At 35.5% G+C, this 14946-nt stretch overlaps 1 protein-coding gene across 1 annotated transcript; it reads right to left on the bottom strand.

Moving 5' to 3' along the window:
- Window positions 1-10460: 10460 nt before the first annotated feature.
- On the bottom strand, window positions 10461-11281 carry LOC149385138 (uncharacterized). The gene is made up of 2 exons (XM_089626254.1): window positions 10801-11281; window positions 10461-10717 (listed from the first exon to the last, which is right to left on the bottom strand). Exons 1-2 carry the CDS (start codon window positions 11279-11281, stop codon window positions 10461-10463), a joined length of 738 nt encoding a protein of 245 aa, XP_089482380.1.
- Between the last annotated feature and the right edge of the window lie 3665 nt (window positions 11282-14946).

Here is a 14946-nt window from a genome sequence, read left to right as displayed (position 1 = left end):
TATACGTGACCATTGATGGGTATAACTACGATAGATGTAGCGAATGCCGTTTTGATCCTATGTTGGTATGGTTGATGGACCGAATTGGTGATGAGATACACTTTGGTAATAACAATAAATTTGAGCTCCTTCGGTTATTTTTGTAATAAATAATTATAAGGTTAAACATATAGCCCAAGTGGGAGATTATTGGATCTTTAATCCAACATGTTGGATCCTTAATCCAACTTTGGGTTTATATATTAAATAAGTATGTGTTGTGAACTGTCAATAAAGATAGTCCGTTAAAAGTGATCTAATTTGGTGTACGAATATTGGGCTTTAATGTATCTACTAGGCTGTGAGCCTATAATGTGTAGACCACTATGGTTTCTATTTCTATGATGAACTGAAATAGGAAGCCCGCTAGGTTAACCTAATGGTTGCTGTTGCGATTTTTATGCACGCAAGTGCACGTGTCGCTAAAGTAATATAGTGAGTTAAGTACGGGTGTCGATCCCACGGGGAAAAAGCTTAATTAGCAAACAAGTCAACTAGCACGAATTCAACTAAAGAGGAGATGGAAAGATGTCACAAATTATTGACAAGTTCTAACGCAAATAAATAGCAAAACACTCAAATAACAGTTGTAAGCAGAAAGAGATGCTAAGGACCAAGGCTTCATGGGTTTATTCAACGGTTTGGATACACGAATTTCACGCACAATCAATAATCAACTCACTACTCTTTGCTAATCATACTCACAGAATGAAATTATTAAATCTCTCTCGAGCATCTAACAACCTATGTCAAAGTTAAGAAAATATTCCCTTGATCTCAATCTCTAACAAAAACATGCATTAATATCAAGAGTATTCACGCGATTCTATGACAACCTAACTATCTCTAGCCTAGCTAGGCATGCATCATAGTAATTCATCTTTCTCAAGCATCAAGTTGAAGTATAAAATCATGAACAAGGTAGCTAATCTCGATCAAGCATTAAAACGGATTTGAATTAAGCAAAGCAATAGAGAATGGAAATTGAACTTCAATATATTAAATCATATCCATAACCGAATCCTAAACCCGCTACGCCATAGTCCTTAATGGAATTAGCTCATAGCGTAGCGAAAAAACAAAAAGAGAATGAGAGAATAGGAATAAGAAACCATAATTAAAAACTCAATTGTGAATTAAAATACGGGAATTCAAGAATAAAGGAGAAGAATAAAACTGTAATTGGCGCGAATTGATAAAGAACGACTCTCCTATTTTTCTCTATCTCTCCCAAATGATAAGGTCCCTAAACAAGAGGTTAAGAGGTGTATTTATAGGCCTAGGTCGAAATCCTTGGGTTTCTCTTAATTTTCGGAGCAGACTGGGTAATAAAACTTGATCCAACGGCTCAGATTGACTCAAAAACCGCGTTTCCTCTTTTTGGTTTCGGCGCACCTCGCGCCGCGCGGTACCTGGGTCACGCCCCGAGGTAGACACTTTTGGGACGTCGCGTTCCGCGCCTGACGCTCGGAGACTTTCGGCGCTTCAATTCTTTGACCTCGCGGTGCGCGGTCTGAGGGCCGCGGCGCGAGGTCTACACTTCCACACCCTCGCGGAACGCTCAAGACGCTCAGAGATGACTCGGAATGATCACCAGACCTCGCGGCGCGTGATAGGAGGGTCGCGGCGCGAGGTTTCAATATCTTCTTGACTCCTTCTTCGTTTTTTTACTCGTTTTTTTATCCCGAATGCCTTGATTTGTATAGCTTTGCCCAAAGTATCATAAAAATCTCATCTTGACTTAGAACACCTTCAAAACACATGAAAAACCTCAAAACTACTCAAGAACAAGCTCGGATTTAGTCGGGATGATAGGAGTTTTCTACGTACGACATGCACCTATTAGTTTCCTATATATATGGCTGGTCCCTAGGTCACACGTAATATTTTCGTGTCATTTTCTGATATCACGTTGTCAGAGTGAATCAAGAGAGAAACAAATGGCTCTTTAAGGTATACGTTGTTGATCTAGAAGACCAACCACCATGGATTCATTAGGTACGCTTCCGCTATTGTTTTATGCTTTCATAATTATTCAATATGATTCGGTCATGGAATTAGGTGATGGATTTCACCCGTGATACTCGGATCTAACAGGGTGGGCAGGGGGTTGTTCAGGCAAATTCCAACGGGGTTGGGTTCTGTCACGTTTCTGAGAGGAAGGGCGGCGCTCGTCGAGGTTAGAGCTGAAAGAATGGTTACTTGTGAGCGACGTTAGTTGTGCATCACGAGACGGAGACAGCAAGCGGTGAGAGAGAGAGAGAGAGAGAGAGAGAGAGAGAGAGAGAGAGAGTTATGGTTTAAATCATTCACTTGTTTTACTCGACATCTTGTTGCGGCGGAAAATATTCTCGTCGCGGCAAGACTTGTTGAATTAAAAAAAAATAAAAAAAAAGCTCTTCAACTATCGAAACTAATTACGTTATGGAATCACATCTCGTTGCGACGAGGTGTTGGTAAACATATTTTTATTATTTAAATTAAAGCACGCCGCAATGGGTTTTCCATCCTGAAACGAGTAAAATCACGATTGTTTCCAGTATAGACGATATTTTCGTTGTGGAAGCATTCCTCATCGCAACGAGGTATTCAGTAAACATTTTTTAAAATTAAATGATACCACTTCCCATCATGGAAAAAGAAAAATAACCACTGTTTCTATGAAGGAATATATTTATGTCATGGAAGCACTCCTCATTATGGTGAGACATCTCATTATCCCGGAGAGATCTTGCAAAAGGTGTTATTTTTTCACAATGGAACTAAAAACCTTTGTGGAAAATAACATTTTCATGACGAAAGTTTATTTTCATTGTGGAAAGAATCATGACTTTCCACGATGGAAACTATTTTCCGTCGTGAAAAACTTGGGGTCAAGGTATTTCCCGATGGAAAAAAACTTCCGTCATGGAAAATTTGTCGTTTAAGTGAGTATTTCTAGGAGCGGAGTTACTTCATACCTGCCATGAGGGGCCATAATTGTTGTCGCACAAAGCTGATTTTCGACCACAAGGGCCAGCGGCGTCCAAGCGTAGCTAGCGCATATCGCTTAGGCCACGAGGGACCATATACCGCGTACCAGAAAAAAGCATTGAACATTATCCAATTCAATATGACCGCACAAAACATGTTGATATCGTCAAACATGCATGTCGTTGATTCTGTTCAAGGATTAGCTCAGGAATATTCTTACCAAGGCTCGAAACAAGACAATGGTTTACTAATTAGTTAGCGTGCTTGGTATGTGTGTCGTATACATACCAACTTCGGGGTGTTAAAATATCGTATATTCAATGAAATTATTTTTCTTTATTAATTGTAATTAATCCTTGATCCAATCCCTATCATTTTATTCAAATTAGTTGGATAATATTCCCTAAACATCAGTAATTTGCTGTTGATTTTTTATAAGATTATATTTTATTCTTGTCAAACGGATCTTAACGATCTAATTTGTTGTCATTCTTTCACGCATGTATATGCTATCAATAAAATTTACAATTCGACAATAATATATTCCGGGAATTACAAGGGTTGTCTTATTCTAATAAAACATTCATATAATTATATCTCACATTTCATTCTCATTTCAAGAATATCCAATTTTCAGAAATATCTCATTTTTAGTGCATTTGAGTTGATTTTCAGAGTCAGGCAACGACTACCGTGGGAAGATAATATTTGTGAAAACAAAACAAAATTTAGGTTTATGTAGTAACTGCTAGGCTATAACCTAAATGGCAATTTTTTGGATATTTAGTTCGTGAGGTATTTAAAAAATAGTTTCAAACATAAAAAAAATTATTTTAAACAGTGTCCATTTCGAGGTAATTACGTAATTTCACCAGAGGCGGCTCAACATATTAGGGGGCCTTGGGTGATAAATAAAAATGGGGCCTTTTATATTAATATTAAAAATTAATCATATTATGCTAAAGTAATGATAATTTTTCTGTTTCTTTTGGCTTTTTAATGAGATTTGGAAGAAAATAATGCTTGATTTGACTCATTCGTGCATTAATTTACTAATTATTTTGTTGTTTTTTGAGTACTGAGATGAGAAATTTTTGTGTCTCTCTATTTATTTTTCTTTTAAGTGGATTATGTTAGCATATATATCCAGATTTTTTAAAAAAATATTCCAGCCATGTGGCGGGACCGTCTCCAGCCAAATAGTGGGTGATAATGTTGTCGCGACTAGTCGCGGCTATATTAGAAAACTGCAACACGTCAGCCGCAAAATTTGTAGCGGGTAATAAAGCTTATTTAACCCCCACTTTCCCTGCTACTACCGCGACAATAACGATAGAGACAGTATCTTGCTTGATAAAACCTCTCAGTAAAAAATCAGCAATAACAAGATCTTGGTGGTATTGCGCCGAAATTCAATTCTCTCAGTGCCTCTCCAGATTATTCTCAGCTTCCTAGCTTGAACATTATGATTAGCCAAATTTGGTTGGAGAGGATGTATGGCATTAGGGCATACGCTATGTATCCACGACTGAAACTTTTGTACGTGTGTACTAGTACAACCATGACATTCCGGGCTATTTTAGCTACTAGGTGTTTGATTGACCAGAAATCAGCAAACTTATCTATTTTCGGAAAGCAAGATTTGTTTTTGTACTTTTATATGTTTAACATAAAACAGTACAACGATTGGAATACCGTTGGTGTAATTATAAAACTCCGTCAAAGAAAATATTATCAATACAAATTAATCTTAAATAACTTTGTTGTCAATTGCAATTAATATTGTTTTCCAGGGAAGCAGTTGCCATTAATATGTCTATTGATGTATATTAATTATTAAATAGGTAGATATAAGTTTGTTATTGAAATTAAACGTGGAAAGGGTAAAGAGAAATGCGAGTACTAGATTGATAAAATATATAAGTCTTCTCGTTATTTCAAGACATGTATATATATTAGAGCGTAGACATGGCATGTAGATGTAGGTGGATAGTGGTAATAGCGATACATGTGTTTATAAAAAAAAAGAAAAAAAAGAAGAAGAAGTGGAGAGAAGACAGTAAAAGTAGCGTTGGGCATCGTACGGATCACTGGACAGAAAAGAGACGAGTGGTAAATAATCCGAACAAAGGACTTAAGGATACAATGGGGGCCCTGAGGGTTTGGTTGAGACCGATAGGAGCGCAGCCGGCGACCGACGAGGATGCAAAGACGCGGCAGCTTGTCGCGTTGACGAGGTTGGCATTAGTACCGGAGACGGTGATTGTGAAGAAGCCTGTATTGGAGGCATTGACCGGCGGGACCAAGGCTGTGCGGCCGCCGTCGCACGACAGAGTGACGTTATTGATCGCCGTCGTCGGCCGTGGCACGACGGAGACTGAGCACCTCACAACGCCGAACACCGTCACGTTCCTCGATAGTGGTGGAAACCCAGGAAGTCCAGGTAGTGGTGGTAACGGTAGTGTTGGAATCCCGGGAATCCCAGGTAGAATCACGGGAACTCCAGGAATATTGATCTGGCAGTTAGCCACCCAGGTTGATGTTGACGCCGCCAAGACGAGGGCCATCACGGTGATCGCCAAGTTCTTAGGGTTTCCCATGCTTTGACGATAGACTTCAGGGGTTTTTTTTGTTTTGTTTTGTTTTTGCTTTGCTTTGTGGTGATCATCTGTATTCGGAGATGCTTTCCATTTATAGGCGCTTCCAAAAGATTCCCTTAATCACCACCACTTGCTCTACTTGGGTTTATTAATTCATATGTTGGCCATGCATATTAGGTAATAAGGACGAGTCTAGAGCACAAATAAATTGCCAAGCAAGAAAAATACGAAGCCTATTTGATGTATATGCTACGCCGGCTTTTATATTTGATGGCCGTTCCCCATTCTACTAATCCTTATATATATTAAAACTATATTTAGACTTTGCAACCTAATTCTTTTTTTTTTTTTTACAAATATACATGATTTGTTTTTATATTATTATCCATGGACTTATCTAACAAAAGTGAAAATTAGACATTGAAACAGCCAAAGCATTTTGTATGGCAAATACATGATATGGAGATAAAGAAGATATTATATACAGAATATATGAAAATGGACAAAATGACGAAAATCAATGTAAATATGCTGTACTTGGGTTTATTACTTCATATGTGACCCAGGACCGGCCAACCATAAGTTATTTAGGCAATGACTTAGGCCTCGTATTTTTATTTTATTAGAAAAAAAGGTTTAAATATTTTTCTTGACAATAAATAGAAGGCTCCAACTTTTAAGGAAAAAAAACCTCATATTTTTTAGAAAGGAAACTATTATGTCTAAGCCCAATTTCTTTATAATATATTTATAAAAATCCTAATTTTTTTATGGGAAAATATCAATAGTATCCCTTCAGTTTAATCGAAATGCACGATTTATACCCTCAGTTTTTAGAAATATCAAACATATCCTTTCAGTTTAATATAAATGACATATGTCTCCCCTAAAAATATGTTATATTTCAAATACCCCCCTTTTCGTTTATTTTTTTACAAAAATAATTTGAATTCTTCAAAATACCCTTAATGAAATAATTTTTTATTTTCTATATTATATATAAAAAAATTTAATTAAAAAATGTCTTCATAAAAAGTTAAGGATTTTTATTTATAAGAGAAGTTTTAATTTTTTTTTAATAAAATAGTAAATAAATATTTATTCTATTAGAGGTATTTTGGAGAACTCAAATTATTTTTTGTAAAAAAATTAACGAAAAGGGTGGTATTTGAAATATAATATATTTTTAGGGGAGATATATGTCATTTATTAATAACTGAAAGGATATGTCTGATATTTTTAAAAATTGAAGGTATAAATCGTGCATTTCGATTAAACTGAAGGGAAACAGTTGATATTTTCTCTTTTTTAAATCTTGCATGAAGTCAAATAATACCTTGGGTCGGGCCTGATGTGGCCATGCATACTAGGCAACAAGGACGAATCTTAGAAGAGCACAGATAAATTGTCAAGCAAGAAAAATACGAAGCCTATATATTGCATCCAATTCCATTTAATGTATATGCTATGCCGGCCTTTAAATTTGACGTTCCCCATTCTACTAACCCTTATATATGCATCGGCCCCTGCTGCTGCGTATTAAAACTATATTTAGACTTTGCAAATTTATTTTAAAATATGATTTTCTTATTATAATCCAGAGCCTAGTATAATAAAGAAAAATTAGTCGATCTAAGCCACATCAAAAGTTGCAATTGTAATATAGCCAACGTTTCGTTTAATTTTCGAATCTAGCCAAATTTGATGACGTGTCATATTTATGTAAGATGGTATTTACTATATTAGCCTTGGTTTGGTTTCAAAAATACTAGTCCACGTTTTGAAACTTGGTTTTGTAGCCGAATTTGTTATATTCGGTTTATATTTCGAATTTTAAAAAAATCTATATTTGGCAAAGTTGGTTATTTTGAGCGTTTTTTTTCTTTAATGAACATTATAGCTGTGTAAGCAAATACAGTGTAAATGTTCGTAAATTTTTGTTAATATCCGTTGCTTTGTTAATTTCTGTTAATTATGGTAAATTTACATATGTGCAGGTAGAGCCGATTTCTTTCCTTTCCTTTAATACGCATTTAATACGGTATTTTTGTTTTCCAAATTTATTTTCTAATTAAATTAAATTGCTGAAATTATAGCCGTGTAAGCAAATACAGTGTAAATGTTTGTAAATTTTTGTTACTCTCCACTGATTTATTAATTTCTGTTAATTATGGTAAATTTTTTGTGCAGTTATTGCATTAAATTTTCTCTTTTAATTACATCACCGAATCTTCTATTAAATTAGCTAAATATCCAATTAAATTGCGAAAAAATCTGAAATTAATTGGCTGTATACAATTCAAACCGGTCAAACGTGGGCTAGTGTTTTGATCAAGTAAGTATAAGAAAAAGGGTAAATTAGGTATTTTATATCCGTAAATTTCAGTAAATGGTTAGATTGCAAAATTTACCAAACGTTGGCTAGATTCCAAAAACCATGTTTCAAAATGGTTACGTTGCTAGTTTACCCAATAAACTGAAAAATAGATATTGAAACAGCGGACGTTTTTTGTATGGCATACTAGAGAATACACGTGATCTGGAGATAATTATGAAATTATATACATAATAAATGAAAATGGGGAAAAAGACACAAATTAATGTAAATAATATGATACACTCACGCACAGGCACGAAGCCAGTAACAGTTTAGGGTGGGTTATAGCCCCCCCTAAAAAAAATTCACTTTTTGCGCATTTTTCATTTTATTTTTACATTTTTTTACTCTCAAAATTTACACACCGCTCTTTATTAAAGAAAAAAAACTTGAGGTTCTAAAGATATCGTTCCGACACCTTCTTTGGGTCCTGATCCTCGGGGACGTATTATTTTCTTCTTCATATTTTCGTTGATTTAAATCGAGTCTGTTTTCTGATAGGAGATTCTTAACTCTTTGTAATCATCTTTCGAAGCTCAGAGCCATCTTCATCCCATCACTGTGAGCCCATCTCCATCCATCGTGCTAATCAACATCAGTCGACCCCATTTTCAATCAAGGTTCTTTTCTTTTTTCTTTTTTCTTTTTTTTCGTTCTTTTACTTTTTCACTAACCCAAGTTTAGATCTGATCTTTTTACTACCTATTACTCATATAAATGGCATAAATCCGAGCACCTGCTCGGAGGCACCAAGAAAAAAAGGAATTAAGTACCGAACTCGAGTCAAATAGGTCTGAGAGCTCATGAAGGTTAAGGAACGACTCGTTCATAAGGCAAGAACGAACCCTATCGAGTAGAACTTCGAAGAGAAGAGAAGCTGGTAGGTCAAAGACTAGTCAAAATAAAACAAACACGTATAAACAAATGAAAACCAAAGCAAAACATACACGTCAATGGTTACAGGCCGAGGAAGAGAAGAATAACTGCCCAATAACGGAAAAGTGGAATGCTCCTCCTTCGACAACTCAAGAATCTCAGAGAGATCTGGGACGTCTTGCTCGTCGCAGGAATGTAAACCAGGTGTTACCCATGTGGTTAAGGGATACAAATTCAGTCTCAATCAGTGCTCTAAGAATGACTTTGAAGAAAATGAAATGCAAAAGATTCTCTATGCTTCAACTGTAGGAAATCTGATGTATGCTCAAGTATGTACGCATCCAGACATTACGTACATTACATGAATGTTGGGCAGATACTTAAGCAACCCAGGTATAGACATTAAAGCAGCTAAACGATTCATGCGGTACTTACAAAGAACAAAAGACTACATGTTCACATATCGGAGGTCAGATCAGATCAAGATTGTTGGGTATATAGACTCTGGTTTTGCTAGATGCCAAGACAGTATGAAATCTACATCAGGCTATATTTATTTATTGGCTGGAGGTGCTATCTCTTGGAAGAGTGCTAAACAGTCTCTTATAGCATCTTCCACCATTGCAGCAGAATTTGTAACTTGTTATGCGCATAGTATATGGTATTGAAAGACCACTCCGGTTACTTTGTGATAATAAATCTGTCGTACTATACTCCAACAACAACATGAGCTCTACGAAGTCGAAGCACATCGACATCAAGTTCTTTGTTGTGAAAGAAAGAATTCAGAGTAGACAGTTGTCTATCGAGCACGTCGGAACAAACTCCATGATTGCAGATCCGCTTACTAAGGGACTACCATTCAAAGTGTTTCATGAGTACACTTCTCATATGGGTGTTATTTCAGCTCAGGATATTCAGTTTTAGTGGGAGTTTGTTGTTTTGCTAATTTTAGTGCTTTTATGTTATAGACATATTTGGTTTTATTTATGATTATTGAGATATTCTGCAGAAATTAATTTTTTGTTTATTTAGACTATGTTTTTACTAGTATATGGTTTGATCTCCCTAAGGTTTAAGGAGGATCAAATGAAAATAGGCATATTGAGGTCACATAACATGAAATTTCCATACTACACATCCACTTCATGATCCATGTCGTTCAGTTGTATTGATATACGTGACCATTGATGGGTATTACTACATAGATGTAGCGAATGCTGCTTTGATCCTATGTTGGTATGGTTGATGGACCGGATTGGTTATGAGATACATTTTAGTAATGACAATAAATTTGAACTCCTTCGGTTATTTTTGCAATACATAATTATAAGGTTAAACATATAGCCAGAGATGAAGCCAGAAAATTCTTCTAGGGGGGGCTGATAGATATATGATGTAGCAAAATAATGTTTTTAATGTGCGTACAAAAACTAAATTGCTATTCAAGAGAAAAGAAAACAAATTACACTACGATCGACCTCGTCGAGTTTTCATTTTCTGAAATCTTTGAAGAATAACCTCGTTGTCAAGATTATCAAAGATATATTATCAATGTACACAAGTAGGCTATCACTCATCCATTGATCTCTCATTCAATTCCGTAGTCGATTCTTCACAATTTTCATTGCTGAAAACACTCTCTCCACCGTAGCTGTAGCAACTGGTAAAATTAACGACAATGTAACAAGCCGATAGACTAAGAGATACACATTTTGTCTTCTCGTTTCAACCATTTTCACCGAAAGCTCTCCGATACATTGGAACCCCATGAATTTATCGTTGCTTCGCATATCCATTATATAAGTTTCAAGTTGATCATCAAGTATCAAAAGCTCAATTTCTGAAAAATCTTATGGGTAGTACCGAGCAAACGAATCAACATTTGCTTGTCGAAAGCAAAAAATGAGTCTCTCGGACACAAACAAGACACACATAGAAGCAAATCGGTATTTACCTCGTTAAACCGGTCATTTAGCTCTGGTAGTTGCTTGTCAATGACGCTATAAAATAAATCCACTTGAAAATACTGCAAGTTTGTAATTCCTGGAGCTTTACGACGTGATCTTCCCCGATGTACAAAAGTATCCGCCATAACCGGGACAACTATGCCCTGTTTTTCACAAAAGGCAGAGACTTGAATAAGAAATGAGTCCCACCCATCATCTCTGATCATTTGCATCCGCTCCTTACAAAGTTTCACCAAATTCATGGCATTTGCGATGTCTTGATCCTTTCTTTGAAGCGCTTTCGATAATTCATTTGTCACTGCCAGCAAAGTTCTCATCAAATGAAGACTAAACACAAAATCAAAGGACATCATAAACTCCAATAAATTATTTGCTTCAGCTCTTTGCCCCGAGTTTGTTCCATCATCAACAATTAATTCAAGAACATCAACAATAGACGAGAACATGCCAATAATGCTTAGTAAACTCTCATAATGTGAACCCACCGAGTATCACCTGCGCGTTCAATGGTAGTCTCTTAATTTAGCCCTTGGCCACTTAATATAGCACCATTCTTCAAAGCTTCAACAGTTATAGCCTCTTGTTTCACTTAATCATCCCCTCCTTGTTCCCCGTTGCCTGGTTTGAAAAGATAACAACATAGCAAAATTCCGCATCTTTAGTAATACTATATTCTAACCAATTAGAATATTGTGCAAACCAATCAACAACAAATCTTCTTTCTTGACTCCCGATGAGTGTTAATGGAAACATACGATCTTGAGGCTGACAAGGACCTCTTTGCATATAAGCTCAATGAATTTTGTCTCGGATGTTAGGACTATACTCTAAAACTGGAGTTCTCAATCTAGGATGACTAGGAAGTTCAGAGAGATTGAAATCGACCTTACATGATTTACTAGAATTTCCAATACGTGTCATAGGTGATAGGAGTCATTTATCTTTCGCTTATAAAATCTTTCCATCACGATCTATAGATGACATTAAAGATAGATATTAGCTACAATATAAATAAACAAAATTATCTAGTCTAAGTAATTATAAATCTTCAGTGTAAGCTATTACAATTTGTTTTTCCTTCATTCTGCCATATGCTGTTAAAATACACCATTGCAAAAAAAAAAACCACTAAATACATAAGTTAAATACATCATTGATGGAAGATCATTGCATACAAATACAATCAAGATATAATTAGCTACTTCTGTTGGATTATGGATACAAAAAGACTGAAGTACAAAATCCACCAAATTTCAGTTTCCCCTTCCCTATAGCTTTATTTATGTCACAAATTACAAACCATAGGCAACCAAGAAGAAACACCCATTACTCAAGGATATAATACAATGTAACCAATGGAGGATTAAGTCCATTAAGAGACAAATAGAGTTAACTAGGTTAAAGAATATGTATTTAATCCAATTTCTAAATAGACGATAAATGATAAAGATAACAAATATTTCCACTATCTTGAAGCAATTAATGATTAAAATAGTGATCCATGAGTTTTATTAAGAAAAATACCTGTGAAAGACCCACAAACCACAACAAGAATTGTCTTCTTCGAAGAACCCACCCACTGCACAGAGAGAAGCTTTAAATTTCCTAAAAAAAAAAGAGAAAAGATAAGCTTTAAAAAAAATTCTATTTTGATCGAACGTGGGCTTGTAATACTTTAAGAGTGGTTTAGACTTTGAAGTAATATATAAATGGGCCTATTATGCTTGACTGAGCTTATAAACAGACTTCAATTTTTTTTTTTCAAAAATAATTTCAGAGGGGGCTATAGCCCCTCCTCAGCCTCACGTCCCTTCGTGCCTGATATAGCCCAAGTGGGAGATATTGGATCTTTAATCCAACATGTTGGATCCTTAATCCAACGTTGGGCTTATATGTTAAATAAGTATGTGTTGTGAATTGTCAATAGAGATAGTCCGTTAAAAGTGATCTAATTTGGTGTACGAATATTGGGCTTTAATGTATCTACTAGGTTGTGGGTCTTTAATGTGTAGACCACTATGGTTTCTATAAATACGGCTGGTCCCTAGGTCACACGTAATGTCGTGTCATTTTCTGATATCACGTCGTTAGAGTGAATCAAGAGAGAAACAAATGGCTCTCTAAGGTATACGTTGTTGATCTAGAAGACCAACCGCCATGGATTCATCAGGTACGCTTCCGCTATTGTTTTATGCTTTCTTAATTATTCAACATGATTCGGTCATGGAATTAGGTGATGGATTTCACCTGTGATATTAGGATCTAACAGGGTGGGCAGGGGGCTGTTCAGGCAAATTCCGACGGGGTTGGGTTCTGTCGTGTTTGTGGGAGGAAGGGCGGCGCTCGTCGAGGTTAGAGAAAGAATGGTTACTTGTGAGCGTCGTTAGTTGTGCATCACGAGACGGAGAGAGAGAGAGAGAGAGAGAGAGAGAGAGAGAGAGAGAGAGAGAGAGAGTTACGGTTTGAATCATTTACTTGTTTTAATCGAAATCTTATTGCGGCGGAAAATATTCTCGTCGCGGCAAGACTTGTTGAATTTAAAAAAAAAAACACATCAACTATCGAAACTAATTACGTCATGGAATCACACCTCGTTGCGACGAGGTGCTTGGTAAACATATTTTTATTATTTAAATTAAATTACACCGCAATGGGTTTTCCATCGTGAAATGAGTAAAATCACGGCGAGGTATTCAGTAAACATTTTTTTAAATTAAATGATACCACTTCCCATCATGGAAAAAGCAAAATAACCACTGTTTCTATGAAGGAATATATTTCTGTCATGGAAGCACTCCTCATTATGGTGAGACATCTCATTATCCCGGAGAGAGCTTGCAAAAGGTGTTATTTTTTCACAACGGAACTAAAAACCATTGTGGAAAATAACATTTTCATGACGGAAGTTTATTTTCATTGTGGAAAGAATCATATGACTTTCCACGATGTAAACTATTTTCCGTCGTGAAAAACTCGGGGTCAAGGTATTTCCCGATGGAAAAAAAACTTCCGTCATGGAAAATTTGTCGTTTAAGTGAGTATTTCTAGGAGCGGTGCCTGCCATGAGGGGCCATAATTGTTGTCGCACAAAGCTGATTTTCGACCACAAGGGCCAACGGCGTCCAAGCATAGCTAGCGCATAACGCTTAGGCCACGAGGGACCATATACAGCGTACCAGAAAAAAGAATTGATCACATTATCCAAGTCAATATGACCGCACAAAACATGTTGATATCGTCAAACATGCATGTCGTTGATTCTGTTCAAATATTAGCTCAGGAATATTCTTACCAAGGCTCGAAACAAGACAATGTTTTACTAATTAGTTAGCATGCTTGGTATGTGTGTCGTATACATACCAACTTCGGGGTGTTAAAATATCGTATATTTAAGGGAAAATATCAACAGTATCCCTCGTGTTTAATCGAAATGCGAGATTTATCCCCTCTATTTCTAGAAATATCAGACATATCCCTTCAGTTTAATATAAATGACATATACATCCCCTAAAAAAATGTTATATTACAAATATCACCCTCTTTCGTTTATTTTTTACAAAAAAAATAATTTGAACTCCCCAAAATACCCTTAATAAAATAATTTTTTATTTTCTATTCTATATAAAAAAAGTTTAAATTAAAAAATTTCTTTATAAAAAGTTAAGGATTTTTTTTATAAAGAGAGATTTTGATTTTTTTTAATAAAATAGTAAATAAATATTTATTCTATCAAGGGTATTTTGGGGAGTTCAAATTATTTTTTTTGTAAAAAATAAACGAAAATGGTGATATTTGTAATATGACATTTTTTTAGGGGAGGTATATGTCATTTATATTAAACTAAAGAGATATCTCTCATATTTCTAAAAATAAAGGGGATAAATCTCGCATTTCGATTAAACACGAGGGATAGTTTTGATATTTTCCCTATATTTAATGAAATTATTTTTCTTTATTAATTGTAATTAATCCTTTATCCAATCCCTATCATTTTATTCAAATTAGTTGGATAATATTCCCTAAACATCAGTAATTTGCTGTTGATTTTTTATAAGATTAGATTTTATTCTTGTCAAACGGATCTTAACGATCTAATTTGTCAATCTTTCAC

The sequence above is a fragment of the Urtica dioica genome, chromosome 9 (genome assembly GCF_054948205.1).
Source record: "Urtica dioica subsp. dioica isolate 48M chromosome 9, U.dioica_male_clone48M_v1_H2, whole genome shotgun sequence".
NCBI classification, from domain to species: domain Eukaryota; kingdom Viridiplantae; phylum Streptophyta; class Magnoliopsida; order Rosales; family Urticaceae; genus Urtica; species Urtica dioica.
The sequence above is the reverse complement of the archived record's forward strand: the minus strand, read 5'-3'. Positions and strand labels throughout refer to the sequence as shown.

Bases quoted from the DNA above. Each gene is read 5' to 3' on its own strand.
- LOC149385138 (XM_089626254.1), bottom strand. From the start codon at position 11,281: ATGTTCTCGTCTATTGTTGATGTTCTTGAATTAATTGTTGATGATGGA. The intron at 10,718-10,800 runs GTGTGTCTTGTT...ACTACCCATAAG, and splicing joins AAATACCGATTTGCTTCTAT to ATTTTTCAGAAATTGAGCTT.